General features: G+C 46.5%; 1 protein-coding gene across 1 annotated transcript in view; it reads right to left on the bottom strand.

Annotated features, from left to right (window-relative positions):
* The window catches only part of FBXO47 (F-box protein 47), a gene marked incomplete at both ends in the record, with an annotated part of 584326 nt that extends 565159 nt beyond the window's left edge, over nt 1-19167 (bottom strand). The window contains 2 exons of the mRNA XM_082272782.1: nt 3878-4062; nt 18692-19167. Of these exons, the coding sequence (XP_082128908.1) occupies nt 3878-4062; nt 18692-19167 (661 nt within the window). The remainder of the gene's footprint in view (nt 1-3877; nt 4063-18691) is intronic.
* Nucleotides 19168-27885: the final 8718 nt, after the last annotated feature.

Here is a 27885-nt window from a genome sequence, read left to right as displayed (position 1 = left end):
CTCCCCCCCATTGATACCCTGTCCCTTTCCCAACCTCTGTACTTTTTGCCTTTTCTGAAGTCTTCAGGCTGGTCACTTATATGTGCAGGTTCCTCTTCAGATCTTGTCCCATGGATGGGTGCTCCTTAATGATGCAAAAAGTTGTTCTGATATCATGTCACCACACTTTGTGCCATTACTCTCATGGACTGCAGGGCACCATGATAGCACACTGAACCTACACTACGCCTGCTGTCTTTCAGGCTGAATGTCTCTGGGCAACGCTTTTAGCCCAAAGTTGGACCGTAAAAAAAAAAAAAAAAAAAAAGAAACACGCAGACTGATATTTTTGAATTCTCATTGTGTAAATGATAACTGTGTGGCTGTCATGCTGACTCTCTAGCTCAGTGGTAGTCAGCTGGATATTTATTTTGGTCCTGCCTCATTTTTGGGTATCACAATGCACACTGAAGTAGTTGAAATACAATAACCCCAGAATTGGTGTCTGAGTACATTAATTAACAACCAACATTGGTGTCAATGGACACAATAATAACCCCCAACACTGGTGTCAGTGGACTCAATAACAACTACCCAAACAATGGTGTCAGTGAATGCAAAAATTACCCCCAGCATTGGTGTCAGTGGATGCAAAATTAACCCCAAACATTGGTATCAAGACACAAGAATAACCAACAGAATTTGTACCACTGTATGCAATAATAACCACCAGCACTGGAGTCAGTGAATGTAATAATAGACACCAGTATTGGAGTCAGTGAATGCAGTAACCCCCAGCACTGGTGTCAGTGGACGCAATAATCCCCAGCATTATTATCAGTGGATGCAATAATAACCTTAAGCATTAGTGTCAGTTAACACAGTAGTAGCCCCCCAGTATTGGTTGGTATGAAAACAATACTAGCCCCAAACACTGGTGTAAGTGGACACAAAAGTAACCCACAGCATTGGTATCAGTGGATGCAATAATAACCCCCAGCACTGGTATTAATGAACACAATATAAGCCCCCAGCATTGGTATTAGTGAACGCAATAATAGCCCCTAGCACTTGTGTCAATTCTATTAACTTTGTTGGTCATTAGCAGTGAAATTTAACCTCCCATTGGTGGTCAGAGGCAGGGAACATTTAACCTCCTCTCACACTGGTGGTCAATGACAGTGAAGGTTAACACCCCAATTCCCCCCACCCCACATTAGTAGTTATGGAAGTTAAAGGGGAACTTAATCGATAACAACCTGATTTAAAAAAATTATGTTCTCCAGCAATCAACACACATTCCACATTTTAATAATTATGCTACCAAATTGAATGTGCGCTGTAAATTGCCTCCAGCATTGCTGCTGTTTCTTCTTGCTGGAGCTGCCATTTTGAAGAAGACCAGAGCCCCTGAACAGCAGTAAAGCTTTTGGCTGTTAGCACAATGCTGAAAATGGAGAGCATCTGAGCATGTGCAGAGCAAGGTGAGACAATATTTTATTGGATTTTAACCACTTAACCCCCGGAAGATTACCCCCTTCCTGACCAGGCTCTATTTTGCGATTTGGCACTGCGTGACTTTAACGGACAATTGCGCGGTCGTGCGACGCTGTACCTAAACGAATTTGACGTCCTTTTTTTCCCACAAACAAAGCTTTCTTTTAGTGGTATTTGATCACCTGTGCGATTTTTTGATCATGCGCTATAAATAAAAAAAGAGAATACATTTTTTTATATAAAATTCCCCCAAAAAAAAGTTAAAATCAAAATGTTTTAACATTTTTGGCCACTTTGTTTTCTGCTACATATATTTGGTAAACAAAAATCGCAATAAGTGTATTTTGATTGGTTTGCGCAAAAGTTATTGCGTTTACTAACTACGGGAAAGATTTTTGTCATTTTTGTAGTTTTTTTTTTTTAAACGAGTAACGGCGGCGATCTGCGATTTTTTTTGCGGGACTGCGACATTGCGGCGGACAGATCGGACCCTTGACTGACATTTTTGACACTTTTGGGGGTACCAGTGACATTACTACAGTAATCAGTGCTATACATATGCACTGATACTGTAAAAATGACACTGGCAGGGAAGGGGTTAACTTTATTGGAGAGGGAGGGGTTAAATGTGTCCCTAGGGGCGTGTTTCTAACTGTGCAGGGATGTGGCTGTGTGTGTAACAGCAGAGATCAATGGTCCTACATAGCAGGACCATTTGATCTCTGCTGTTACACAAGGGAGAATGACAGGCGGCTGTGTTTACATTAGCCGCCTGCTTTTCTCCCTCTGTAACTGACGATCGTGAGTGACCGGCGGACATCGGGTCCGCCGGTCACTCGCGCGGAGGTGTCCATGAAGGAGCGGGAGCGCGCCTCCGGCGGCGTGCGCTCGCCCCCTATTGGCTCACAGGCTAGTGACGTACCAGTACGCCACTTTGCCTGCACGAGGCTGACCGCCGCAGTATATGTACTTGCCGCGGTCGGCAAGTGGTTAAACAGTATAGACACTTATTTTTCATGTTTTATATACAGTAGATATAACAGCATAATGAGCCAGCATGAAGTGGTCTAGCAGGACCAAATTTTCTGACTATAGTTCCACTTTAAATTTAACACCTACCTACACTGGAAGGCAGTGGTAGTGAGAGTTAACCCCTTACCTCTCCCCTGCAACCACTGTAACCACTGCAACAGTGGTGCTCAGTGGCAGTGAAATTTATCTTCGCCTGCATTGATGCTCAGTGGCAGAAAGTGATAACCCTCGCATTCCCCCCCTAGATTGGCGGTCAGTGGTAGTGAAAGGTAAACCCCATCTCCCCATTAATGATCACTTACCCATTACATGTTCCTGCATTGCTCTCCTGCTCTTCAGGCTAGAATCTTACTTTTACAGTGGGGGAGATAACTCTGCCCACAGTATAGTCTCTCTTTCAGTGACAGCATTGGAGCACAGACAGCATTCTAGCACCTGTCACCCCACTGCCACTCTGCTTTCTACATGGTGCCCAACTGCCCACAGGCTGCATGCAAAGAGCCAGCAGGCCACATGCAGCCTGCGTGTTGGGCACCAGGGTTCTAGATTCAGTGGTTGAGAAGAGGTACTGCGTCAAACAGCACCAGAGTAGAGAAGCATACTGCAGCAACTTCTGCTTTTTCATTTTAAACACTAGCTTAGACAAATTCTTTTATAAAAACAAAAATATATGCTACCCAGAATTGAGTTTTAAAAAAAACTTGATCCAGGAAGAACATGTAGAATGCCATTTTTACCATGCCAACTGCATGGCTTCTATGCTGCCCCTCTAGTTTCATTTGTTTGTCAAAGACCCAGAAAAAGCATGTTTGTCTATGGACTTCTGATTTACTAGATATACATACTACTACATATACATACTCCTCCCTGGTCAGTGACTCAGAAACGACTGAATCAAGTAAATGACAGCTCCCGTATTTCTCTCCTGAAACTTTACATTGAAGGTGCATTTTCCAGCTGTCAGTATAAAGCCTAGAACACTGTACCGGTAAATGCGTACCGCTGTCTGTTTAACAGGACCCAGCTAACAACTGGCTTCTGTCAGATGTTCATGCTGGAAAACCAGCCCACGAGCAGTGCTCTGATCAGTGTATTCTGGTGGTGAAGGGAGGGGGATGTATACCCAGCCTAAGTCAACCTGTGTTGCTTTGTGACAAAAGATCATGCTACACAGGAATGCAGACAATGAGGCAGATACCAAAGAGAATGACTGACAATACCCTCTAGAGTTGTGCAAGTAGAGGACATCAAGTAAGGAATGGGCTTTGACCCTACTTAGCAGAGCTCCATCCAAAACTAAAATGTAGCTCTGTTAATTTCATTGTAAACAAGCTAGCAAACATTATACACTAGCAGTGAGCTTCCTTACCAGAGAGGTACTCTAATAAAATGTGGAATATCTCTAAGGGCAAAGCTTGGAAACGACCCAAAGTTGACAGATCCATAAGCTTTAAGCTTTCAGCGGTTAGTTGGTTGGGAATAAATTGGTTGGGAATGAGGGTGGAGCTGCTGTAGGAGGGCTGTGGCATTGTTCCTGATCCGTTTACTGTTTTTCTGAAAAATACAAACACATTTAAAACCATGTATATTCTTCTGTATATTTTGTCAGGATTATTTATGTCCATTATGTCCTAGAAAAATTAAAAAAACATACCTGTTAACTTTATTTCTATAAATATAACAGGATAGGCTTCTCTGGCCTAAGACAGATACAGGTGCAAACAGGTAGGTGCAAAAAAGTTAGAATATTATAAAAAAGGTAATGTATTTCAGCAATTCAATTCAAAAAGTGAAACGTATAATAAATAGATTCATTAACAACAGAGTGATATATTTTAAGCGTTTTTTTTTTTTTTTTTCATTTTGATGATTAAGGCTTACAGCTAGTGCGAATCCAACATTCTGTGTCTCATAAAACTAGAATATTACATAAGACCAATAAAAAAAACTGAAAACTGAATTTTTGTAAAATCTTACCGTAAAATTCCTTTCTCTGAGTCCTCTGACAGTCGCCGCCCACTCATACAGTCTTCACCAATGGGTATTGACCTCTTATCCACAGGAGCAAGCTAGGCATAAGACTTGTTAAAACAAAGCAATTTACATAGACACACCTGTAGGGGGCTGTCCCTTTGGTCCAATACCCCCCTGCTATCAGCCATCCCAACTCAGTTTGGTAGCAAGCAGTTAGAATCCATAAAATCCCAAAAGAGGGGCGGGGGTGGCGACTGTCAGAGGACTCAGAGAAAGGAATTTTACAGTAAGATTTTACAAAAATTCCGTTTTCTCTTACGTCTTCTGACAGTCGCCGCCCACTCATACAGTCTTCACCAATGGGATGTCCCAAAGCAGTGTAGACATGAGGGGTGGGAAGCGCAACCATCACAAAGGCAACACAGCACCCAAGTCAGAGAAGGGAACCTTATCTGAACAGAAAGGCAAATCCTCTGGGTAACAAAGAAAGGCTCAACTGGAGCAACAACCCAGGAAAGCAAATCAACAAGGGGAAAAACAACCCCAACAGGCAGGGACCGGCAAAGCCAGGGCCCCCTCAAGGCACTGCCGCACACAGAACTTTGCGGCCAAAGGAGGCATCTGCAGATGCCAGAACATCAAGTTTGTAAAATTTTGAGAAGTGTGCACGTTCCTTAATCGAATAGGCCTGAACAATCGTCTGTCTGATCCATCTTGAAATGGTTGCCGCAGACACAGCCGTACCCTTCCGAGGTCCCTCAGGAAGGACAAAAAGAGAATCCGACTTCCGAAAGAATTCAGTGGACGACAGGTAAACCCTGACCGCTCGGACAACATCCAAGGAATGTAAGGCAAACTCCTTAGGATGCTTAGGATTCGCACACAGCGATGGTAGGACAATGTCCTCGTTAAGGTGAAAATCAGAAACCACCTTAGGAAGGAAAGATTGGTTAGGTCACAAGACCACCTTATCCCTATGAACCACCAGGTAAGGGGAGCGGTAAGAAAGGGCCGCCAACTCCAACACTCTGCGGGCAGAAGTGATCGCCACCAGAAAGGCAACCTTTCGTGACAGCAGAGGTAAAGAAATTTCCCTGATGTTTTCAAAGGGAGGACGTTGCAAAACGGACAGAACCAAGTTCAAGTCCCAAGGAGGTAAAGGCGCCCTCTGAGGAGGAGCCAATTGACGCACTCCTTGAATAAAGGTGCGTATCAAAAAATTAGACGCCAAGGGGAGCTGGAAAAGGATAGCCAGTGCAGATAACTGGCCCTTAATCGTGGTCAACGCAAGGCGCTGGTCCACATCAGTTTGCAGGAAGGCCAACACCCTCGCCACTGAAAAGGAACGAGGAGGGATGCCCCTGGATTCACACCAGGCAAAAGAAGCCTTCCAGGTACGGTAATAGGACTTACCGGACGAGGCCTTCCTAGCCTTAAGCAGGGTAGGAATGACCTCCGATGAGAGACCCCTGTCTCTCAGGACCTGGCTTTCAACAGCCATGCCGTTAAAGCCAGCGACTGTAAAGCAGGATGGAAGATCGGCCCCTGGGACAGCAGATCGTCCTGTAACGGGAGCCGCCATGGAGGCTCGACGACCAGTTGTATGATGTCCGCGTACCAAGACCGGCGCCGCCAGTCCGGGGCCACCAGAATCACCAACTTCGGTTCCAAGACCAACCTGCGAAAGAACCTGGACAACAACTGAATCGGGGGAAAGTCGTAAATCAGCCGATACTGATGCCAAGGCACCACCAGCGCATCCGAGGCGTCTGCCAGAGGTTCGCGCGTTCTTGCCACAAACTTTCCCACCCTGTTGTTTAGCCGAGATGGGAACTGATCCACATCTGGGGATCCCCATCTCGCACACAGCATCTGAAACCCCTCCGGGTGTAGGGACCATTCCCCCTGGTCCAGGGTCTGGCGGCTCAGATAGTCGGCCTGCCAATTCTCCACACCTGGAATGTGAACTGCTGAAATCACCAGGACGTGCGTCTCGGCCCAAGACAGGATGTCGGTCACTTCCCGGCCGCCCGGGCACTCCTGGTGCCCCCTTGGTGATTGATGTAAGCCACCGCAGTGGCGTTGTTCATCTGCCCCCGCACAGGGCGGCCCTGAAGTTGATCCGACCAACGGAGCAAGCACAGTCTGATTGCTCGCAGTTCCAATATGTTGATCAGTAGGGAGGATTCCTCCTCCGACCAAGTGCCCTGGGCAGACAGAACACCCAGAACGCCACCCCAGCCCGACAGGCTGGCATCCGCGTGATAACCGTCCACAACAACGGCGGAAGGACTTGCCTTCCGTCAAAGCCGGGGACTGGAGCCACCAGAGAAAACTCTCACTGACGTGGCGACTCAGAGATATCCTCTTTTCCAAGGATTGAGGAAACCTGTCCCATCTGGCCAGGATCTCCGCTTGAAGAGATCGCGTGTGGAACTGTGCAAATGGAATTGCTTCGAAGGCTGACACCATCAACCCCAGGGACCCCATGCAGGCCCGGAGTGACGAGGAATCCTTGTCCCGGAGGGACCTGACTTCGTCCTGCAGAGTCCGGAGCTTGTCCTCCGGCAGAAAAACCTTTGCTTGGGCAGAGTCCAGGACCATTCCCAGGTAAGGGAGATGAACAGAAGGGGACAAGGTCGACTTCAGAACGTTGATGGTCCACCCGAACTCCTGGAGCGTCTGAACAGTAGTTGACAAATCGCGCAATAGGTTCGGAATGGCGCTCGATCTTAACATCAGATCGTCCAGATATCCCAAGATCGCAATCCCCTGTGCCCACAACAGGGCCAGAACAGGAGCCAGCACTTTGGTAAACACCCTTGAAGCAGAAGCGAGACCGAAAGGTAACGCCACAAACTGATAGTGGGCCTCCGCGATTGCGAATCGGAAGAAACTCTGATGACCCTCGAATATGGGGATATGTAAATACACATCCTTGAGGTCAGTTCAGAGCTTTCTGGGCACAGTGAACAGATTTGAATAAAACCCCCGAAACCTGTCCCGATGAGGCACCGGGACGACCACCCCTTGGGCGAGGAGACCATGAACCGCCCGATGAAGATCGTGCAACCAATCTGGGGTCAAATGAAGATTTGAGGGAAAGAATCTGTCCGCTGGCCGCGAAAGGAATTCGATCTTGTATCCTGATCGAATGATTTCCTGAACCCACCTGTCCGGAAACCGGAGCAGCCAAGGTTCTAGGAAACCGCACAGACGTCCCCCCACCCCTGAAACGGGTGAGGGTGTCCCTTCAGGTAGAGGCAGAAGGACCCGCCGGGCCGGCGTGGTTAGGTTTTTGCTTGCCCGCCCAGGGTTTCCTCTGACCACCCTGGCCTTTAAAGGGTTTCCCCTTGTCCTGTGTCTTAAAGGCACGAAAGGACCCCTGATTTGGTTTAAAGGAAGGCCCCCGCTTACCACGGAAAAACTTACCCTTGGGCTGCTGGGGTAGTAGAGTGCTCTTACCCCCAGTGACCCCTTTAACCAATTCGTCCAGGGATTCCACAAAAAGACGATTTCCCGCATAAGGGATGTCAGACACTGTCTTCCTGGAAGACTGGTCAGCCGACCAGCTCTTCAGCCACATCAAACGACGGAGCAGCACCGTGACACCAGACAGCCGTGCTGCTAGAGGCGCCTCATCCAAGGCCGCATCACACAGGTACAAAACCGCCAGACGCATCTGCTCCACCATCTCCACAGTAGCTGGAGGGACGGAATCCGCCTCCAGAGTGCGTTTTAGCACCTGGGCCCAATCGGCCACAGCCTGAGAGACCATAACAGAGGCGAATATGGGCTTCAGTAAGGAACCCGCCACTATATACGCGCGGCGAGTAAGGGATTCCACCCGCCTATCCGTAGGGTCCCTGAGCACCGGAGAATCCTCCGAGGGCATGAGAGTGCCCTTGTTCAATCTGGACACAGTGTGATCCACTTTTGGGGACACTGTCCATCGCGAATCCGTAGGAGACGCGAAAGGGTAACGGAACTGAAACCGTTTTGGTACCACAAAAGGGCGCTTTAAATTACGCCATTGTTCGTTCACTGTTTCGTGAAACTCAGCGGGGCAAGGAAACACCTGCGCCGCTTTTGGGCTCATCCTCTAAACGTAGTGTCTCTTTAACAGAAGCAATGAGCGCAGACACAGCCACGCGTTCTTTAGCCGCTTCAGGGGAAGGATCATCCCCCTCCTCCCCTTCCATCCCCATATCAGAATGCAAGGACTGAGACCCCTCAGGGGCTAGACTGTCCAGGGCAACCATATCAGACTCAGAATCAGAGGACAATGAAGTCCTCGCTCTTTTCCTAGAATCCCGCTCTGACATCAACAAATCCACCTTGGACGCTAAAGTCGCAAGTGCAGCAGCAAGGGAAGGTGAAGATTCAGGAGTACCTGAATCACTCACTAAGGCTGGGGGGAATTTGCAGTCCTGGGACTCCATGAGAAAAAACAGTATCGCTGGCCCTTTAAGACGCAATCACAGCGACCCATCGCAATGCACTGCAATAAGGATTACGCTAAGGCACCCCCCTGAGATGGGAAAAGCAATGAAAACAGAAGAATATTCCCCAAAACCAGCAAAAAGAACCCCCAGAAGTGTTACCACGCTGCCAGGAACGATCTCTGCATACAGTAAAGGAAGTGATGTCATCTGCAAGAGGCTGAACAGGAATCTGTCCAAGGGAAAATGGTTGCCAATGCATCTGAATGGGAGGCTCCGGGAAAATGGCAGCCGAACATGTGCAAAGAAAAAACACCTGGCCACACACAAGATGGCGCCCGAAGGCGCTAAAAAACACTACATAGAGAGCTGCAGAATGTGCCCACAGGCCAGAGCAGCTGACCACACCCAAAATGGCGGACCCGCAGTTTTTTGCACCGCAGCCGTCCGCACCGCCATGTCTGCACCCCCAAACACACTGACAAGTGGATAGGGAAAGGGACCCCCACAGACCCCCCCCCACAGCGAAACAGGCGCCAAGAGGCCCCCGCAGGGACCGGGAGGGATGCAAGCCCCGGACGCAGACATGAGGGGAGAGCACAGACATCAGCAGACTGTCATCCCCAAACAGAAGCCCCACACAGAAGGTACTTACCGCACCATATGGCGTGGGTGCCTCAATATCGCGGGAAACCCCCCAGTCCAGATGGCGGGGGGGCGTCAGCCGAAACAGGATGCGTTGCACGATCCAGAAACCGCATGTTGAGGCACCCGGCGAGCTAGCCACCTCGCAGGCTTTTGCCGGGGGCAGGCCGTTTGCTAGGCCAGGGCGCACGCATAGCCTGCTAAACGCTCGATGGCGGGCTGGGATTCCATACGATTCTCTGTTCTTACCAGGACGACCAGACCGATTCCCAGCTCCGCAAACGCTGTAGTCTTCCGAGGCTCCGACTAACTAAGCGCTGACAAATAAAAGCTAGTAATGCAAAGAAAAAACACTTTGCAGAAAATAAAAGTAGAAAACATAAGAAAGGCTGAGACATGTAGCCCCAGCACAGGGAAACCTATCTTACTCCTAACTAGGCAGAAGACAAACTGAGTTGGGATGGCTGATTGCAGGGGGGTATTGGACCAAAGGGACAGCCCCCTACAGGTGTGTCTATGTAAATTGCTTTGTTTTAACAAGTCTTATGCCTAGCTTGCTCCTGTGGATAAGAGGTCAATACCCATTGGTGAAGACTGTATGAGTGGGCGTCGACTGTCAGAGGACGTAAGAGAAAAAATATTTTTTAATACAGAAATGTTGGCTTACTGAAAAGTATGGCCATGTACAGTATAGTATGCACTCAGTACTTGGTCGGGGTTCCTTTTGCATGAATTACTGCATCAATGCGGAGTGGCATAGAGGCGATCAGGCTGCGGCACTGCTGAGGTGTTATGGAAGCCCAGGTTGCTTTAATAGTGGCCTTCAGCTCATCTGCATTGTTGGGTTTGAGGTCTCTTCTCTTCCTCTTGACAATTCCCCACAGATTCTCTACAGGGTTTAGGTCAGGCGAGTTTGCTAGCCATTCAAGCACAGAGATACCATGATCATTAAACATGGTATTGCTATTTTTGGCAGTGTGGGCAGGTGCCAAGTCATGCTGGAAAATGAAATCAGCATCTCCATAAAGCTGATAAGCAGAAGGGAAGCATGAAGTGCTCTAGAATTTCCTGGTAGAGGGCTGCACTGAATTTGGACTTGATAAAACACAGTGGACCAACAACAGCACATGTCATGGCTCCCCAAATCATCACTGACTGTGGAAACATCACACCGGACATAATGCAACTTGGATTCAATGCCACTCCACTCTTCCTGCAGACTCTGGGACCTTGATTTACAAATAAAATTCAAAACTTACTTTTCATCCAAAAAGAGGACTTTGGACCACTGAGCAACAGTCCAGTCAGTGTTCTCTTTAGCCCAGGTAAGACACTTCTGATGTTGTCTCTGGTTCAGGAGTGGCTTGACACATGGAATACAACAGTTGCAGCTCATGTCCTGGATGTATGTGGTGGCTTTTGAAGCACTGACACCAGCTGTAGTTACTCCTTGTGAATCTCCCTCAAATTCTTGAATGGCGTTTGCTTCACAATCCTCTCAAGGCTGCGGTTATTCCTGTTGCTTGTGCACCTTTTTCTACCAAACTTTTCCTTCCAATCAACTTTCCATTAATATGCTTGGATACAGCACTCTGTAAACAGCCAACTTCCTTACCAATGACCTTGTGTGACTTACCCTCCTTGTGGAGGATGTCAATGACTGTCTTCTGGACAACTGTAAAATCTGTAGTCTTCCCCATGATTGTGTAACCTACTGAACAAAACTGAGAGAACATTTAAAGGCTCAGGAAACATTTGCAGGTGTTTTGAGTTAATTAGAAGATAAGAGTGTGACACCATGAGTCTACAATATTGACCATTTTTCACAATATTCTAATTTTCTAAGATACTGAATTTTGAGTTTTCACTAGCTGTAATCCATAATTATCAGAATTAAAAGAAATATATATTAAATATATTGCTCAAATAAATTAAAGGAACACTTTTTCATCAGAGTATAGCATCAAGTCAATTAAACTCCTGGGATATTGATCTGGTCAGTTAGGTATGTAGGGAATCAGACTCAAGGCGCAGGGACACGCTCACAGTTTCTTTGGAAAATATCAGGTTTAACCACTTAAGCCCCGGAGGATTTGGCTGCTCAAAGACCAGGCCCTTTTTTTTCAACTTGGCACTGCGTGACTTTAAAAAAAAAAATAATAATAATTTTCCCGAAACTTGTGGCAAAACATAAACTATTCCATGGACTCACCATGCCTCTCAGCTAATAGCTTGGAGTGTCTACTTTGCAAAATGGGGTCATTTGGGGGGGTTTTGTGCTATCTTGATAATTCGGGACCTCTGAAACTGTGACAGCTAGTGCGGAAGTAAAATGCACAATTTAGGCCATTAGAAAACCTGAAAGCGGTGATTGGATTTCGGGGTCCCATACACAGCTAGGCTCCCAAAAAGTCTCACACATGTGGTATCCCTGTACTCAAATTGTCACCTTCCCGAAACTTAGGGCAAAACATAAAATACTCCATTGACTCAATATGCCTCTCAGCAAATTGGGTGTCTACTTTTCAAAAAGGGGTCCTTTGGGGGGGTGTTTGAACTGTTCCGGTATTTTATGCTCAATCTTAGCCACACATCACCTACTCTTCTAACCACTTGAAAACAAAGCCTTTTCTGTGACTTTTTGTTTACATGAAAACATGTTTTTTTTTTTTACTAGAAAATTACTTTGAACCCCCAAACATTATATATTTCTTTAAAGCAGAGGCCCTACAGTACAAAATGGTGGATGTTGCAAATTTTTTTGTCACACGGTATTTGCGCACAGATTTTCCAAACACAATTTCTGCGAAAAAAATAAATTTTTTAAAAATTGAATGCACAAATACACTATATAATTCCAAATTGTTTGGTAAAATTTAAAAGATGATCGTATGCCAAGTACATAGATACCAAACATGAAATGCTTTAAAAATTGAGCACGCCTGTGCAGCGGCAACAAACTACGTACATTTTAAAAAGCCTTTAAAAGTCTTTACAGGTTACCACTTTAGACTTACAGAGGAGGTCTACTGCAAGAATTACTGCCCTCGACCTGGCGTTTGTGGCCATACCTCACATGCATGCTGCAATTGCGGTTTACATATGACACTAGACCAACGCTTGCGTGCGCCTTTGCGCGCAAGCACGGGGGGATAGGGGGGCTTGATTTTTTTTATGTTATTTTGACACCTTTCCTTTCATTTTTTTTTAAATCATTTTTATTGTTATCACAGTGAATTAAAATATCCCCTATGATAGCAATCTGTAGTGACAGGTACTCTTTTTTTAAAAAAATGGGGTCTTTTAGACTCTAGATCTTTCCCGATTTCCCAATGGCGCTGTTTATTATTGGCAAAACAGAAGTCATGAAATGCTCGTAGCTTCCGGTATCTTAGGCCATAGCGATGATTGGAACCATTCTCGTCTCCAATTAGCTCTATGGTTAGATAATTGAACCACCGGCTGCACTCTCGGGTTAACAGGGGACATTGAGAGCCTGAGAAAAACCGTGGAAGGTGGCGGGAGGTGTCCCCTCCCACTACATGTAAAAGCAGTCTAGCAGTCAATTATCCACTAGGATTGCTTTTACATGTAAGCCGACCGATGGCTGTAAAAAACGATACCAAGATGATGCCTAAATCTGCAGGCATCATCCTGGTATAACCACTCAAAGTCCAGCAACGTACCAGTACATTGATGGTCCTTGTTTGGCATATAGTGTCATTTTTTTTTTTCATGCAGCCTGTGGGCTGAACGAAAAAAAAGAGAACCTAACAGAAATCACCACAGGAAAATTGTGTAGTATACACACCATTAACTGCCCAAACATCCAAACCCACTTATTTAATGGCGGGTATACATGACAATATTCCACGTATACCTAAAGGTATTTTAACTGCAGTGGTGAAATCAACCTACCACAGCGCTGCTATCAGAGGTATCCATATATGCTGAGCGCAAACACTGTTTGTGTCAGAATATATAAAATCAGTGTGGCAGTCGACGAGTACCTGCAAGAGAAACAGGTTAACAAAAGAATGAAAAACAAACAAAGTACAGTAGGAAGAGTAGAAGTACATAAAAATAATTGACACGACAACTGCTTTTGGCTTTTTTATTTTATATTTTTTTTGTATTTTTTTTTTTTACACTTTTTTTGTGGACTGCAACTTTCCAGCTTAGGGTCTCTCAAAATGTTGATAGCCATCGAACATCTTTAGAGACCCTGTGTTAGTGTGCCCTACACTATGTCGTGCTGTACCCTACACTAAAACTCTACTAGTGTGTGGTAACGCTCGATAAATTCCCGATGCAGAGACCAGGTTGGTCAGGACAGGTGGGACAATAATAACGGGTGTCACGCCTAAATCCACGCCTGCTACAGACACGACATCTTCTTTGGTGGTATCTTTGGGTAGGGGTACTCGGGAGGACATTTGAAAAATGCCTCTCATGCAGCCGGCTCACTGCATCTGGAAGGGAAAGTTGGACAGGAACACCTCTTGGGTACAGGTAGGCATTGATGATCACTTCCTGGAATTCTCTGAAGTATCTGGTTCGTCCTGACGCCCTGTATAGGACAAAGGCGTTCAGCATTGCCAATTGGAATAAATAAACAGACACTTTTTTGTACCAGCGTCTGGCTTTACGGGCAACTAAATACGGCGCCAAAAGCTGGTCGTTAAGGTCCACCCCTCCCATATTAAGGTTATATTCGTGGACACAGAGGGTTTTCTCCATAACACCAGTTGCCGTAGTAATTTGGATCGTCGTGTCTGCGTGAAGGGAGGACAGAACGAAAACATTCTGTGTATCCCTCCACTTCACTGCAAGCAATTTGTCAGTTTTCAAGCAGGCTCTCTCCCCCCGACTAAGATGGGAATCTACAAGCCGTTAGGGGAAGCCCCGGCGATTAGGTCGCACGGCGCCACATGCGCCAATTTGAAATTCGAGAAGGTAGCTAAATAGTGTCACGCTTGTGTAAAAGTTGTCCACGTACAAATGGTACCTCTTTCCGGATAAGGGTGACACCAAGTCCAAAACGATCTTGCCGCTGCTCCCTATGTAGTCTGGGCAGTTGGGGGGGCCTCAGAGACCCGGAAACTAACTGTATAGCCTGTGGCCCTGTCACACAGCTTGTACAGTTTGACCCTGTATCTGGCACGCTTGCTGGGGAGATACTGTTTCATAGCAAGGCGGCCAGTAAACTTAATCAGGGACTCGTCAACGCAGACAACTTGTTCGGGGGTAAACAAGGCTGCAAACCGCTGATTGAAGTGGTCTATGAGTGGCCAAATTTTGTGGAGCCGATCATATTCAGGGTCTCCACGAGGACGACAGATTTCATTGTCGTTGAAATGTATAAATCGCAGAATTTGCTCGTATCTCGCCCGGGACATGGAGGCAGAGTACACACGCATATAATGAATTGGGCGGCACAGTGGTGTAGTGGTTAGCACTTTCACCTAGCAGCAAAAGGGTCACTGGTTCAAATCCCAACCATGACACTACCTGCCTGGAGTTTGCATGTTCTCCCTGTGCCTGCGTGGGTTTCCTCCGGGTACTCCGGTTTCCTCCCACATTCCAAAGACATGCTGGTAGGTTAATTGGATCCTGTATAAAAAAAAAAAAACGGCCCTACTGTGTATGTATGTATTTGAGTTAGGGACCTTAGATTGTAAGCTCCTTGAGGGCAGGGACTGATGTGAATGTGTAATGTATATGTAAAGTGCTGCGTAAATTGACAGCGCTATATAAGTACCTGAAATAATAGTGGACCAATATAGCCGCAATTCACTCTTTTTGGTTATGCCCATGTTGAAGGAAAGGCCCAGAAAGATTTTAAAATCGGAAACCGTTATAGGTTTCCAGCCGAATGGTCTGGCAAGGGGCGAATTTGGGTTGGCGGCGATGAATTGACGTGCATATAAATTTGATTGATCCACAATAGATCTGAAAAGATCTTCCGTGAAGAACAGCTCATAAAAATCCAGGGGCGTAAAATTGGCTGTTTCCACGTGGATTCCAGGTTGGGCAGTGAATGGGGAAGTACGGGCGCTGTAGTATCAGTGGGTTGCCAATTGGGATATGCCAGCGCATCAGGGAGGGCACTATGGGCTCTACATGCCTGTCTTAGAATACGCGGTGGCTGCGGGCCACTACTTGTGCTAGCCACCGCACCAGCTTCAACTGCACTTATGGGACTCGCCACTTCACCAAGTGTTACTGCAGTGCTGGTTGTACTAGGTCCAGGGTGTACTAGGGGGCTGGCACTTGCCAGGCCACCAGAAGGCTGAGCGGCACTAGTAACGACACTCTGCTCCATACGAGCACGCTGCGATCTCTGCACCTCAGCAACTCCAGAATGGGGTCGGGTACGCCTGGTTCTAACAGGGACCCATCCGTCGTCAGAGCTGTCTGTCAGGGAGCCGCTGCTCTCTTCAGGTTCATATACTGACCTTGATTCTGCCAGTGAGGCTTCCCCTTCGCTCTCATCTGACATGGTAAGTATACTGTAAGCCTCTGCACTACTGAACCACCATTTTGACATTTTAGTAACTAAATTTACCGGTACAGTAGTGTGACTCACAGGTAAAAAAAAGCACCTGGTTGTCAAGGACTATTTCAACCGCTACCAAAAAAAACTGCTAATGCTAGCAGGGATCTGGCCTGACTCTGCTAACACAGCGGTTTTGTGTTTTTTTTAAGTGACAGTAATCTATTGATTACTACACTTGCCCAGGTGGGGTGGGGTGGGCTGGGCGGAGGGGTTAAACGCAGGTGCTGGCAGGAATCAGTGCTGATCGTGCAAACACCGCATTTTGGGAACCCTAAACTATAGGGACGCTAGTATAGTTCTGATCAGATCAGATATTGAAATGTTCAAACACTATACTAGTAATGGAAGTGTATGTGTGTGTGTGTGTGTGTGTAATCAAGGGGTTATTTCTAACTATGCGCTGGGGATCTGCACTATCTTAGACTGACGCTAACACTAACTAATGTCACCTGTGTCACTAATAATAGTGATCAGAAAAAAAACTCTACACTATAAAATTGACACTGTGACAGGGCAATGAAGGGGTTAACTGGGGGTGATCAGGGGGTTAAATGTTTATTGGGGGGGCGGGTATCCTAACCCTAAAAGTAACGGCCGCAAGCGCTAAACCTGGTCACAAGTCACACTGATACAGGTATATAGAAAACTGCTATATACTGTATGCAGTGTGTGTTGTGACAGGGGGTATAGGAGTTAACTGGGGGTGATCAGGGGGTTAAATCTTTATGGGGGTGGCGGGGACCCTAAACCTCCTTGGGACAGAAACTAACTCGCTAGCGCTAACTCAAGTCACAATCAAACTAATACAAAATACAGTAAAACACTATACTACCTGTATATTAGTGTGCAACGTGACAGGGGGAAGGGGTTAACTGGGGGTGATCGGGGGGATAAATCTTTTTTGGGGGGGTGGCGGGTATCCGAAGTATAAAAGGAAGGGCCGCAAGCGCTAAACCTGGTCACAAGTCACACTTATACAGGTATATAGGAAAATGCTATATACAGTATACAGTGTGTGTTGGTAAAAAACTCACATGTACAGGCACTACTGATAGTGCATGGAAACCGCAATTATAGAGCAGCAAACTAGCTGTAAGCTTCTAGGTTGCCGGTGAAGACTCCGCCCCCCTATACTATTCTGTCAATCAGACCCCCTACTGAGTAAGTCGAGCGTCTGATTGACAGATGACGTAACCCGTATAGGGGGGCGGAGTCTTCATCGGTAACCTGGAAGCTTACAGCTAGTTTGCTGCTCTATAATTGCGGTTTCCATGCACTATCAGTAGTGCCTGTACATGTGAGTTTTTTACCATTTTTTGTCCTGAATAAAAACCCCTGTTAATACTGAGAGCATTAGATCCTGTGCCTTTTATTTTTTATGTGATATGCATGATGAGATCTGTGTCCCTATGTTTGGCTATCTTCGGGCAGCAGTGTGTCTACAGAGAGGCTGTGAGAGAGCCTACTAATCCCTGCTGGTGATTATTTGCTTGTTTGGACCTTGTGGTGAAACACAGGTCAAAACTTCAGGTGAGAGGCTAATTATCTTGGGTGTTGGTGGTGGAAGACACACAGATTCACTTGTAAAACACTGGCTGGATTATCGTCATCAAGCTAATTTTGCACCAATTCTAGCACAAGACCACTGGACTCTTTGGATCTATCAATTATTTATTTATATATTATATGAATTTGATTTATTACAAGCACTTTATTTCTATTATAGCACATTAATATTGCGCAGTTATTTGTAATATGGCACTTTAATACTGCACAGATTTATGTATTATAGCACCTTAATATTGCATAGATATATGTTCTTTTATTTTTACATATTATCACTGAATGCACCTTATTAGCGCTGTACCGTTGTTTTGGATTTTTACCATCCCCTGGCCAATAATGTACCCCAAATATCGGGCCTCCTCTTATACATTAGATTTGGGACCACTTCTACTTCATGGTCCCTGGTGCCACCGGAAGATTCGATCGACCCAATGGCTGTGGGGTAGCACATGGCATCTCCATGGATACAGACCACTCCTATTAGCTGACGCTGCAACTTGTGGGGGGTTCACTAGACTGGCGTGCACTAAAGTGACGAGACTGCCGGAGTCCAGCAAGGCAGTCATCTGGCAACCATCCACTTTAATCACACAAATTTGTTTCTCAGAGCCACCTGGCTGTTGTGGGGCGTCCCCGGTTGAAGCAACAAAGGAGCGTTTCTGGGTCACGCTGCAATCCATAGGTTCCTGGGTTAGGGGACAACTGGCGACCAGGTGTCCTGGTTCTTGGCAGCGCCAGCACACTACAGGTCGCCAGTCTTGCCTTGTGCATCAGTGTCTTCAAAGTTATTTACCTCCCGTTTCCCCCACTTTAGGGCGGGAGCGGTTTTTCCCATGTTGGTGGGCTTTTGTCTCTGGGAGAAGGACCCTTTGGGTGTTACCCCCTGAAGAAAGTCCACATAGGTACCGCTCCATGAGGGCCACCAACTCATGGGCATCTTTAGGATCTGTTCCGTTGTATAGGGATGGGAAGGGCTCTCACAAGGTGATCCACTAACACTCTCTCCATGATCTGAGCTGGAGTGGCGACCTCTGGTTGTAACCACATCCGTGTGAAATGAATGAGGTCATACATCTGGGACCTTGCAGATTGGGCCACCTTGTATTGCCACGCATGGACGCGCTGGGCACTCAAGGCCATTGTAACCCCAAGACGGGCCAAAATCTTTGTTTTAAGGCTCTGGTATTTGCAGGCTTCAGCAGCACTCAGATCAAAATAGGCCTTCTGGGGATCTCTGGTCAAAAAAGGGGCAAGGACCTTAGCCCACAGGTCCTGGGGAAGCCCTTCTCGCTCTGCCACCCTCTCAAATACCGTCAGGAAAGCCTCCACGTCATCCTCGGCTGTCATTTTTGTAGTGCAGCCTGCACTCGCTTTTTGTTCTTGCATGGCCACCTGGGAAGCTGCAGCAAACAAACTATTTATTTCCTGTTGCTCAGTGCGTGCTTGCACCAACTGTTTCAATAGTTCCTCCATTATCCCCACTTTATACTGGCACCAGTATACTGTCCCTTTAAAAGTGCTGGCTATATGTATTTTTTCCATTATAACAAAAATGTCACTGCAAGAGGTACAGTCTCTGGGTCTTGTGCCCGCTCCAAGCCACCAATTGTGGGGATCAGACTCAAGGCTCAGGGACACGCTGACAGTTTCTTTAGAAAATGTCAGGTTTAATCCACACTCAAGTTCATAACTCCTGGCCAAAACAAACAAAAGTAAACTTCCCCCCAGCTGAGCCTTACTGTGTTTGTAGTCCTTTAAAGTCCTTGTTCAAAGGTAAGTGTCCTTTCTGGAACAAAACATTGATATCCAAGTTTTCAGGGACAAGCAGCCATGCTCCCATTTGCTTCCTCTAATGGAGACATCCACACTCTCACTCAGATCCAGGTCCAGCTGCCTTAATCAAGGCCTAGCCAGAGACCAACAAACTGTGGTCAACGGAAATGGGAATCTGTCCCACCCAGAGCACTATCAGATTCCCAGTAAAACCAGCCCTGGAACAGACTTTACTAATAAAGGGTAAAGAACTAGCACTCTACCATAATGTCTTTGCTGATTTTACCTTAGATTGAAAAATCTAAGAAACCGTGGAGGAACATAGATCCCATAAACCACTTCCCCTGCCATTTGGAGCTGTTTTACCAGGTAGCAGAGGGGGTTGCTAATCAGTTTCATCTGCTTTGGTGTTAATGCAATTAACACCAGGTGCACTAGATGGGCAATAATGAGACAATCTCCAAAACAGAAATGGTTTTACAGGTGGTGGCCACAGACATTTTTTCCCTACTCATCTTTTCTGACTGTTTTTCACTAGTTTGCCATTTGGCTAGGGTCAGTGTCACTACTGGTAGCATGAGGCGATACCTGGACCCTATAGAGGTTGCACAGGCAGTCCAACTCCTCCAGGATGGCACATTATTATGTGTCTTTGCCAGAAGGTTTGCTGTGTCTCCAGTCACAGTCTCAAGAGCATGGAGGAGATTTCAGGAGACAGGCAGTTACTCTAGGTGAGCTAGACAAGGCCATAGAAGGTCCTTAACCCATCAGCAGGACTAGAATCTGCTCCTTTGTGCAAGAAGGAACAGGATGAACATTGCCAGAGTTCTACAAAATGACCGCCAGCAGACCACTGGTGTGAATGTCTCTGACCAAAAAATCAGAAATCGACTTCATGAGGGTGGCCTGAGGGCCCGATGTCCTCTTGTGGGCCCTGTGCTTACTGCCCAGCACTGTGGAGCTTGATTGGCATTTGCCATTGAACACCAGAATTGGCAGGTCCGCCACTGGCACCCTGTGCTTTTCAGAGGAGAGCAGGTTCATCCTGAGCACATGTGATAATGAAAGGGTATGGGGAAGCCATGGAGAATGTTATGCTGCCTGTAACATCGTTCAGCATGACCCGTTTGGTGGTGGGTCATTGATGGTCTAGGAAGACATATCCATGGAGGGATGCACAGACCTCTACAGGCTAGACAATGGAATCCTGACTGCCATTAGGTATCGGGATGAAATCCTTGGACCCATTGTCAGACCCTACGCTGGTCCTGGGTTCCTCCTGGTGCACGACAATACCGGGCTTCATGTGGCGAAAGTATGCAGACAGTTCGTGGAGGATGAAGGAATTTATATCATTGAATCGCTCTGTCAAGGTCTTACCTTGCCTTCCTTCCTGTTGCAGCCATCTTGGACATGTGCAGACCGCTGTCTCTTATAAACTCTGTTTGCATCATCACTTGCCTGCTGCCTGGGCACTGCTCGGTAATGTTGTTGCACACCTGACTACATATATATATATATCTATATCTATATCACCTGATGATCGCTTGCAGTCCTTGTCCTTGTGTTTGTGCTCCAAGGTGCATCACTGCTAGCAGTCATCTGTTCTCCGTGTTCCCTCTGGCTTGGCTGACAACTTTCCTGGCTTTCGACCCATCGGCAGATGATCCGGGATCAGTAGACTACCCGCTACTGGACTCGACCCCAGCTTCGATGACTACCCGCTTCCAGACTCGATCCCGGCTTGGATGACTACCCGCCTCTGGACTTGACCTCAGATGTTCCTGATTTTGCTCCTCACTCTTGCGGTGTATTTATTGTTGTTGCACTAATAAACTGCTTTATTTTACTTGCATCTTAGTGTGGTCTGGTTTCCTGGCACCCTGACAGTACAAAAGGGCCATGAATCCTGACGATGCAGGTGCTCCAACGCTCTCCATGCTGGTTACCAGGCTCAATCAACAAGATTACCTTTTGGGTCACTTCGCTCAGGCGTTGCAGACGTTGCTTGAATGCACATCACACCTTGCTCCTGGTGCTGCTAGGCCAGTGGTCCCTCCTGCTGCTGCTCCTGTTCCTGCTCCTGCAGTTGGAGTCGCTTTTACCAGAATCAGTCCTCTCCCTCAGTGCTATGGGGGTGAACCGAGTCAGTGTCGTGGCTTCTTAAACCAAGTGGGCATTTATTGTGAGATGGTCCCTCAGGAATTTCCCTCTGACAGGTCCAAGGTGGGCTTCCTAATCTCGTTGTTCTCGGACAAGGCCTTGGCCTGGGCGAATCCCTTATGGGAAAACGATAATCCTGTGATACTCGATTACCCGAGTTTTGTTGCCTTCTTTCGTAGGATATTCAATGTGCCTGCTCCCTCTGCCTCTGCTGCTAAGCTGCTCCTATCCATTCTGCGAGGTATACAAACCGTTGCCAAGTATGCCATTGAATTTCGTACCCTGGCAGCAGAGGTGGGCTAGAAAAATGAGGCTTGGATTGGTTGCGCATCAGACTGTTGCGCACGTACCCCAATTCCAAGACTGCCGGTCATCCTGGTGGGAACCAGATGTCCTGGGATATTTCCTATCAATTCTGGTGGCCATCTCTCCGCACTGATGCTGCTGCGTATGTGGCTGCTTGTTCGGTCTGTGCCCAGAACAAATCTCTGCGGCACCTTCCCTTGGGCATACTGCATCCCATTCCCAATGGCGAGCGTCCCTGGTCTCACCTGGCCATGGATTTTATTGTGGAACATCCCGCGTCCTGAGGTTACACAGTTATCCTCATGGTTGTCGACCGGTTCTCCAAAATGCCATGGTGTTCCATTTAAGAGGCTGCCTACTGCTCAGGAGCTGGCCTCGGTGTTTGCCAGGGAGTTGTTCCGCCTACACAGGTTGCCTAAGGAGATTGTCTCGGACCGCGGGAGCCAGTTTGTTTCTAGGTTACGGTGCGCCTTTTGCTCCCAAGTGGGTATTCGACTCTATTTCTCCTCGGCCTACCATCCACAGTCCAATGGTGCCGCTGAGCATTCCAACCAAGCTCTGGAGGAATTTCTCCGCTGCTATATCTCTGACCATCAGCACAATTGAGTTGATCTGCTACGCTGGGCAGATTTTGCCAGGAACTCTGCCATCAACTTGTCTTCCGGAATGTCTCTATTCATGGCCCATTATGGGTTCCAACCCATTGTGTTGCCTGAGTGGTTCTCGCCACAGGACATCCCGGCTGCGGAGGATCATCTTTGTGCCCTTTGTTCCTCTTGGGTGCAGATTCAAGAGTCTTTACGGGTCTCTGCACATTGCAGAAGCTCCAGGCTGACCGGAGGTGTTTATCTGCTCCTTCATACCAGGTCAGGGAGAGGGTGTGGTTGTTGACCCGTAATCTCAACCTCAGGGTGCCCACTCCTAAACTGGCACCCCGTTTTGTTGGGCCTTTTCGCATCCGCCGTAAGGTGAACCCAGTGGCCTATGCCCTTGATCTGCCTCCTAGCATGCGTGTCACTTTTGAAGCCACTGGTTTGCAATTGCTATACTTCTTCACATCCTCGCCCTCGTCCTATTCCCGTGGGTAATCATGAGGAGTATGAGGTTGGCAGCATCTTGGATTCTTGTCTGTTCCGAGGTCAGGTACAATACCTGGTGCACTGGAAGGGTTATGGTCCAGAGGAGGGCTCCTGGGTTCCCTCCACTGATGTTCATGCTCCCACCGTTCTCTGCACCTTCCACGCTCGCTTTCGTCAGAAACCGTTTTTGCTCCGCGGAGGAGGGGCCGTTGAGGGGAAGGTACTGTCAAGGTCTTACCTTGTTTTCCTGTTGGCAGCCATCTTGGACATGTGTAGACTGCTGTTTCCTATAAACTCTATTTGTATCATCACTTCCCTGCTGCCTGAGCATCGCTCAGTGATGATGTTGCACACCTGACTGTGTATATCACCTTATGGCTTGCAGTCCTTGTCCTTGTGTTTGTGCTCCAAGTTGCATCTTCTGTTCTCTGTGTTCCTCCGTGCATGACCTGGATTGTCTGAAAACTTTCCGCATCAGCAGACAACCCCGCAACGGCAGACTACCCGCTACTGGACTCGCCCACGGCTTGGATGACTACCCACTTCTAGACTCGATCCTGGCTTGGATGACTACCCACTTCTGGACTTGACCCCGGCTGTTCCTGATTTTACTCCTCACTCTTGCTGTGTGTTTATTTACTTGCACCTTTGTGTGGTCTGGTTTCCTGGGCCTCCACACTCGTCTGACCTAAATCCAATAGAACGCCTCTGGGACATTATGTTTTGGTCCATCCAACACCGCCAGGTTGCACCTCAGTCTGTTCAGGAGCTCAGTGATGCCCTGGTCCACATCTGGGAGGAAATACCCCAGGACAGCTCTGTTGTCTAATTAGGAGGATGCCCCGACATTTTCAGGCATGCATATAAGCAAGTGAGGGCTATACAAACTACTGAGTAACATTTTGAGCTGCTGCAATGAAAATTTTAGCAAAATGAACCATCCTGCTGCATCATTTTTTCACTTCCGCCCTCTGTAGGTTGATCATTTTCATTTCTATAAAATGATGTGGCATTCTTTCATTCCCAACACATTACCCAGTCTATATCAGTAGAGATATTCAGCATGATATTTTTCCCTATTGAGATCTGATGTGTTTTCAAAGTTTTCCTTAAATTTTTTTTATTTTATCTTTTCATGTGACAACATTGAAGAAATCACACTTTGCTACAATGTAAAAGTAGTGAGTGTGCAGCTTGTATAACAGTGTAACTTAGCTGTCCCACAAAATAAAGCCCCGTACACACGTACCGATTGTCGGCCGAACGATCGGCCGTCTTTTGTCCGGTGCTGTTTTGTTGGTTGAAAAGTGCTCAAGACTGCACACAAATTTTGTCGGCCAACAACAACCAACTGCAGAAGTGATGTCATGTTCTGGTCTACTTTTCGTGTGTTTTTTCTTCACTGAGCATGCCCAGTCTTGATCATCACATTTTTGTCAGCCGAAATCTGTACTGACTGACGAACAATCGGCCGTTCTTTGTTGGCCAACAAAAATTTTAAAGCCTGCACACCAGATTTTGTTCGGCCGAAAAGTCGCAGTCGGTTGTCGGAAGCATCATACTAACAAGCCGACCATCGGACGATCAGACGTTGGCCAAATATTTACGGCCGAAAATCGGTAAAGTACGTAAGGGGTTCTTCACTGTAAGAGCGGTAAGGATGTGGAATTCTCTTCCACAAGCAGTAGTATCAGCAGGGAGCATTGATAGTTTCAAAAAACTATTCGATGGAAACCTTAGAGACCACAACATACAGGGGAATACAATGTACGGTTAAAAGCAAACACGCACACGCATCATGGGTTGAACTGGATGGACTGATGTCTTTTTTCAACCTCACTAACTATGTAACTATGTGTACGGGCCTTAACTCAGCACACCCCTTAGTAAAAATATCCGAATTGGGCCAAAAATGTCAATATTTTGTGTGGCCACCATTATTTTCCACCACTGCCTTAACCCTTTAGAGCATGGAGTTTACCAGAGCTTCACAGGTTGCCACTGGAGTCCTCTTCCACTCCTCCATGATGACATCACAGAGCTGGTGGATGTTAGAGACCTTGCGCTCCTCCACCTGCCGTTTGACGATGCCCCACAGATGCTCAATAGGGTTTAGGTCTGGAGACATGCTTGGCCAGTCCATCACTTGTACCCTTAGCTTCTTTAGCAAGGCAGTGGTCGTCTTGGAGGTGTGTTTGGGGTCATTATCATGTTGGAATACTGCCCTGTGGCCCAGTATCTGAAGGGAGGGGATTATGCTCTGATTCAGTATGTCACAGTACATGTTGGCATTCGTGGTTCCCTCAATAAACTGTAGCTCCCCAGTGTCGGCAGCTCTCGTGCAGCCCTAGACCATGACACTCCCACCACCATGCTTGACTGTAGGCAAGACACACTTGTCTTTTTCCACACACGCTTGACACCATCTGATCCAAATAAGTTCATCTGGGTCTCATCACACCACAGGACATGGTTCAAGTAATCAATGTCCATAGTCTGGGGTAATGTAGAGAGTAATGGCGCCTCCCTTTAAATGGAATCAATGTATGTTGTGAAGCTGCCTTCAATTTAAGTACAATGGACTTAAAATGAAAATGGAGAAAAATGGTGAGGTGCTAACACATAAATACAACCAATCACAGATATTGTTCTAAAATAAATAGCAAACTCAGTATTAAACGTGATAGTGCTGTAATTATCACCAAATGTGAGGTATATCAGTGAAAAACAAATCAAGATGTGAAAATAAACCTAGATCAATTAGTACCAGTGCACAAAGCAGATGTGAATAGATGATGAAATAAATGATAAAAGTACTTGTGCAATATTCCTCCCAAACTCAATAATACTGGTGCTGTAGGTGGGCGCACCAACTTATACAGCAAAAAGATATAATAATATTAGTGGGTGGGGTGTTTCATGCAATACACTGTGTAAAAAAGTGGACTATATATGTGTAAATAAGTGCCAAACACAAATATATGTAATAGAATTGACACACAATAAAATTAATTAATTAAAAATTGCAAGAAAGTCCATATAAGATGTAAAAAATTCCAAGTGAGGTAGTGACAAATCTTGTGTTTTTTTCTCTGTGCTTCTTCTCTCAGTGAGATATACAAGTGACGCAGGAATGTCTGATCCTTCACCCAGTGAGCTGAAGTCACTTACCAGAAGCGCTAAGGCCTCTGAGGTTTATTTTTACATCTTGATTTGTTTTGCACTGATATACCTCACATTTGGTGATAATTACAGCACTATCACGTTTAATACTGAGTTTGCTATTTATTTTAGAACAATATTTGTGATTGGTTGTATTTATGTGTTAGCGCCTTACCATTTTTCTCCATGTCCTTAGTCTGCTTGTCTTCAGCAAACTCTTTGGGGGCTTTCCTGTGGCTTATCTTTAGAAGAGGCTTCCCAGGGATGACAGCCATGCAGACCAATTTGATGCAGTGTGTGGCATGTGGTCTAAGCACTGACAGGCTGACCCTCCACCCCTTCAACTTCTGCAGCAATGCAGGCAGCAATCATATGTCTATTTCCCAAAGACAACATTTAGATATGACGCTGAGCATGTCTTTTTTGATCAACCATGGCAAGGCCTGTTTTGAGTGGAACCTGTCCTTTTTAACCTGCTGTACGGTCTTGGCCACCGTGCTGCAGCTTAGTTTCAGGGTCTTGGCAATCTTCTTATAGCCTAGGCCATCTTTATGTAGAGCTACAATTCATTTTTTTTCAGACCCTCAGAGAGTTCTTTGCCATGAGGTGCCATGTTTAACTTCCAGTGACCAGTACGAGAGAGTGAGAGCGATAACACCAAATTTAACACACCTCTTCCCTACTCACAGCTGAGACCTTGTAACACTAATGAGTCACATGACGCTTGGAGAGGGAAAATGGCTAATTTGGACATTTTCACCTAGGGGTGTACTCACTCTTGTTGCCAGCAGTTTAGACATTAATAGCTGTGTGTTGAGTTATTCTGAAGGGGCAGCAAATATACACTGTTATACAAACTGTACACTTTACATTATAGCAAAGTGTCATTTTTCAGGTTTGTAACAGGAAAAGATATAATAAAATATTTACAAAAATGTGAGGGGTGTACAAATTTTTGTGAGATGCTGTATGTATATATATATATATATATATATAATGGAATTTTTGTAAAATCTTACCTGTAAAATTCCTTTCTCTGAGTCCTCCGACAGTCGCCGCCACCTCTAAGTCATCACTATTGGGTATTGATTTCCGCTCCGCAGGAGTAGCTAGGCATAAGACTTAGTCAAAAGAACAAAGACATTTGCATATACACACCCATGGGGGCTGTCCCACTGGTCAATACCCCCCTGCATTGAACACTCCCAACTCAGTTTGGTAGCATAGCAGTAAGTGTACAAGAAAAAACCCCAAAAGAGGGGCGGGGACGGCGACTGTCAGAGGACTTAGAGAAAGGAATTTTACAGGTAAGATTTTACAAAAATTCCGTTTTCTCTTACGTCCTCCGACAGTCGCCGCCACCTCTAAGTCATCACTATTGGGATGTCCCAAAGCAGTGTAAACATGAGGGGTGGGAGACGCAACCGTAGACAAGGCAATGCAGTACCCACATCAGAGAAAGGAACCTTACACGCATAGTAAGAGAACCTTCTGGGCAACAGAAAAGGCTCAACAGGAGCAACAGCCCAGGAAAGCAAATAACCCAGGGGATAAACAACCCCAAACGTCAGGGACCCACAACAAAACAAGGGTCCCTCATGACACTGCCGCACTGAGAACTTTGCGGCCAAAGGAGGCATCAGCTGATGCTAGAACATCCACCTTATAGAATCTTGAAAAGGTGTGCAGTGACGACCAAGTCGCAGCC

This window comes from Pelophylax lessonae (assembly GCF_965119305.1).
Source record: "Pelophylax lessonae genome assembly, chromosome: 11".
NCBI classification, from domain to species: Eukaryota; Metazoa; Chordata; class Amphibia; order Anura; family Ranidae; genus Pelophylax; species Pelophylax lessonae.
This window is presented reverse-complemented; position numbering and strand designations above follow the sequence as displayed.